Source organism: Euprymna scolopes, chromosome 10, assembly GCF_053919585.1.
Source record: "Euprymna scolopes isolate OS-2025 chromosome 10, ASM5391958v1, whole genome shotgun sequence".
Taxonomy (NCBI): domain Eukaryota; kingdom Metazoa; phylum Mollusca; class Cephalopoda; order Sepiida; family Sepiolidae; genus Euprymna; species Euprymna scolopes.
In genome coordinates, this window is record NC_136491.1 from 135,637,994 (window position 1) to 135,642,993 (window position 5,000).

Genomic DNA, 5,000 nt, shown 5'->3' on the forward strand with positions numbered 1-5,000 from the left:
TGCATATATATATGTATGTATGCATATATATATGTGTATATATATTATATATATATATATATATATATATATATATATATATATATATATAGTCATCCACATACAGTACTTATATATATATATATATAGTAATCCACATACAGTACTTATATATATATAAGAAATTCTGTGGATTGTCTATCCTTGCTTGAATCTTGCCAAACAATCGGGTGATTCCATCTTAAAAAAATAATGGGTTGGCAGATCTGTGTATGGAAGTGTCTCAGAGGTTAAGGAATGAGGGTGGAGTGTTGTGTGTTTTTGGTTTCAATTCTAGCTGATAGCACCCAAAACGTAATCTGCAGGAATTAAAATATCATATTTAAGTGTTTCCTATGACAGGGCGGCCTGCTAGTATTTTTCTGTTTATACAGTATGAGGTAATATGATTTATGAAAAAAAATCATTTTTTTTAGACACCAAGAGTTCAACATAAAAACCAGTCTTCGTATGATCGTTTTTTTTTTTTTGGACGATGTAATTTTTGTTATTAAAATAAACTCTCAGTACAAAGCTTAGGCACAAAATAGAAAATTTCAACATATGATCAAGACTAAATTTAGAATAGCTAATGTTTGTACGGTAAATCATGGGCAGGTTAAATAGTGACAATTACAATTTACACAGAAAAAAATTATATATCAAGGCGGAACACGTATTAAATAAAGTGAAAATTTTTATGGGATGTTTACATTACAGGTAGCCATAATCAAATGGAACAGATAATGACATTTTGTCGATTACAGATTATTGATATACAAAAAAAAAAGAGTAATAAATAATAGATTTACTAAAAACAAATATTAAGGGGTTGCAGTTAGTATAGGAGTTTAATGAGTATTATTTTGTGTAGATTGGGTAAAGTTGGAGATTTTCATGATTAAACATGTACAATTAATGACCAGAAGAAGTAGAGGAAGATGGGGAAATTGTGAAATAAGAAACAAATAGTATTAATGAATGCAGTAATAAATAGTGAATGATAAGAATTTAAATTAGTAAACAGTAATAAATTAAATATTTACGAAAGAGTGAAAATAATTAAAATTAGTGAAATAAGATAAATAAGTATAAATATAAATAAGTATATACATATAAAATACAGTATATACATATATACATTTAAAATAAGTATATACATATATATATATACATATATATATACATATATATATACACATACATATATATATATATATATATATATATATATATATATATATAGTAATAAGTATGAAAATATATATGGCAATTAAGCTACACAGAATATTCCGCGTTTCATTCTCGTGAGAATTCGTCAGATTTAATTGCCATATATATTTTCATAACTTACTATGTAGCTCTACCTATGTATTGAGCACTGTTGAAGTAAATACTGAAAAATTTACGCATAAAATTATATTAATTTATGTAATTAAATGAAGTAATCATCCCCCCCATATATATATATATATATATATATATATATATATATATATATATATATATATATATATATATATATATATAAAGTCTCTTTGCTTACATGCGTGTGTGTGAGTTACTTTCTTATAGGTTCCGAAACGGTTAAGCCTATCTTTTGCGAATTTCACACAAAGTTAATTTATATATTTGGCAGTGTTCTTAGATATGTTTTGTACAGAAATTCATTCGGTAAGTATCGGAAATCGAAAAAATCCGATCCTAAAAGGTAATAATTTACGTTACACCACCGGCAAGGGAGATAATAAAATCTAAACAAATTCTTCTTAAAAAAACAAACAAACAAAATTATTGAAATCTGTTCAGTGGTAGAACATTAGACTCCCGATCGAATGTCTTCCCTGTTCAATCCTGGTTGTACCTAAACATTTTATTTTAATTTTTTCTAATTAATGAATTCAATTTACGGTAAAAGAGGCACAATTTAAAATCGCCGCAAATCATTTCTTCGTTTGCATATTTTAAAACTAATCATTAATCAGAAGTTACTTTCCAGGGCTTCCATCTTCAAGCCTAAATATCAGCTGACATTTATTTATTTTTGCGAATTAGTCCTCGGGTTAGTTAATCCATCCTTATATATATAATACTATCCTGGGTACCCGGCGTTTCCCGGCTGTTTGGAGGTGTGCGAAGAAAAAAAATGGTAGTAGGCAGACAGGCTCGAACACGTACCGCGTAGGAGACGTCTTTGCCGTTGTGTCCATCGCCAAACCGGAAGTGACGAAAAATTAAATTAAAGCTAGTCAATCGAAAAGAGGGATGACTTTCGCAAATATCGTCGAAAAAAGCGACCTGTAGAAAAGTTCCCGGTTGAGGGCGAAGGAATTATTGTTTGTGTTTTTCCGATGTGTGTCGTCCGATACCGATACCGATCTCGTGAAAATTATACTGATTTCGTGAAAATCTGTCGCCTCTATCAAAAATTTCAGGCAGACATATATGCATACATACATACATACATACATACATACATAAATACATACATACATACATTTAAACAGAGAGGTGAGATTTATATTATAATGTTTACTAGAGGAGTGATTCAATAAGATACATTTGTAATCTGCATACATTTAACGATCATGTTAAAGCGTATTCTACGACCAGGCAATGCCGAGCGTCCAGCTAGTCTATATATATATATATATATATATATATATATATATATATATATATATATATTAGTGTGGGATGATTGATCGGAATCGGAAATTTGAAAAAACTCGAACTTTTTGGGGTATCGGAAACGATATTGGAATCGGAAAAATTTGTGCTTATTTTCCGATGCCAAAAACGATTCATTTAATTATTTTTTTATTTGATTTTGTTTAAAACAAAAGTAATAGTAAAATAATAAATAATTATTGATTTTAAACTACGAGTAAAACTAAGATCTATAGATCATCCCCCTCCGACAAGTGTGTTTTTACATATGAGAAAATATGAACATTTAACATGTTTTTATGGTCATCGAGAAAAATTACTAACTTTATAATTAAGTATTTAGAGATTTATAAAGAATCGGATCGAAATCAGTTATTGTATCGAAGTCGGGAATTTTGTACGGAATCGGTAATTGTATCAGCATCGGAAAAAATATTGGATCGTCCCATCGCTAATATATATATATATATATATATATATATATATATATATATATATATATATATACTAGCAAAAGTACCCGTCGTTGACTGGGTTCAAAAACAGCCTACAGAAAATGGACTCTGATTTATTAAAGTATGATAGGTTATGAAAAGGAAGGGTTGTAAAGAGATAGTTTCGAATTTGGGGGTATCAAAACCAAAGCAAAATATGATGAAAGTAAAAATAAAATAGATAAACCCCATGATTTATTATACCATACCTGTTCACACTGAAACATCTATCACAATATTTTGTGGATCTATATTAAAAAACCTTGTTAAACTTTGTGACATATTTCCATTCTATGGAGGTCAGGCACGAATGAACACCCCAGAATTTTATCATACAATATTTCTTCAAACTGAAACATAATTATCAAAGTATACTTACGCAGATAGATATGAAAAGTCTTTATTAAAGTTTGTGTCTATTTCCATTCTATGGAGGCCAGGCGCGTCCGCAGACCCCACAATTTTATTATACCATCCCTATTTAAGTTAAAACATACTTATCCAAGTATTATTATGTACATCTATATCAAAAACACTTGTAAACGTTTTTTTCTTTTAATTTTTAATTTTTTTATTTCCATACTTTGTGGACCAGGCGCGTACGCAGACCCCACAATTTTAATGAATCATCATTATGCCAGATCAAATATACCCATTCCTGTGTCTCGGTACATCTTCTATCATCTATCATTATATGTGATCAGTTTTCTATAATAGTCAACCATATAGGGGCCTATTCGTGACCAGACACACACACAGACGTTCAGCTTTATATATATATATATATATATATATATATATATATATATATATATATATATATATATATATATATATATATATATGCAGCAAAGTATATGGTTAGATATTTATTGGGCGTATGTTGCAGATAAACGGGATGTTTCAAGTCTGGTCACTTTAGACTGTTTTTAAAGTTGATCTCATCAATTGTAAGTGTTTTATTTTAATTTTGTTTGTTTATTTTTCGGTCTTTTATCCGGATTTTATTTTTTCTCGTTTTTAGTTTTGCTCACACAATTTTTATCTACGTTCCTAAATTTGTTTCCCCAATATTTTTTTTATTTATTTATTTTGTTTGGTTTTTGTTTTAAGTAAATAAAATAAGCGTCCGTAGTTACTTATTTTATGTTTTTAGTAAAAAAATAAATAAAAAAATAAAAAACCTTCTCTACAAGATTTTTATTTTCTTTCCTTTTCGTAACTCTATTTCTTACCTTAACGCCCAAATAAACGTGAAAAAGGTAATGATATAAAATAAAATAAAAAATGGAGGGTTGAACTGAGGTCTCTGTTACACTCCCCCTTCCTCCCCCTTTTTTTTTTTTAGATGAACAATCATCATCATCGTTAACAACTCCACCATGGTTGTCACTATTATTGTCAGGCCAACACCCCCTCCCTCCACTCCTCCCCCAACTTCGCCAAGTAGCAGCAGCTTTTGTATAAAAAGAATCAAAGGGGGAGGTGGAGAGGGAGGAGTGGGAGGAGTACAGGACAAATAGAAGGTGGGCAAGGAGGTGGTGATTATAAAAGTGGAAGGAGGTGATATTAATAACAGTGAGGTGCGTAAAAAGTGGGAGGAGGGGGGATGGTGATGGAGTTAGGCTGTTCTTCGCTGGCGATGGCGGTGATGGCTGCGATGGCGGCGGTGATGGTTAGGGAGGCAGGGGGAACGGAGGCGGCGGCGGCGGCGGTGGTGGCCGTGGATGTCGTCTCGCGACGTTTTCTGTTGTGTAGCTGAAAAGCTCCCCATCAACTCGTAATCTATGTTTGACTACGGCGGCAGCAACAACACCG

The 5,000-nt window shown here is 30.9% G+C and overlaps 1 protein-coding gene across 2 annotated transcripts in view; it reads left to right on the plus strand.

Annotated features, from left to right (window-relative positions):
- LOC145286286 (uncharacterized) overlaps nt 1-5,000 on the plus strand; it is a 144,842-nt gene that overhangs the window by 22,374 nt on the left and 117,468 nt on the right. Inside the window, exon 1 of one of the 2 annotated variants that reach the window (XM_080135138.1) lies at nt 4,765-5,000. This exon is cut by the window's right edge and continues 8 nt beyond it. The exons of the other annotated variant lie outside the window; for it this stretch is intronic. Within the exon in view, the coding sequence (XP_079991264.1) occupies nt 4,970-5,000 (31 nt within the window). The 5' untranslated portion in view covers nt 4,765-4,969. Of the gene's footprint in view, nt 1-4,764 lie in introns of those variants that run through there. 2 annotated transcript variants of the gene reach the window in all.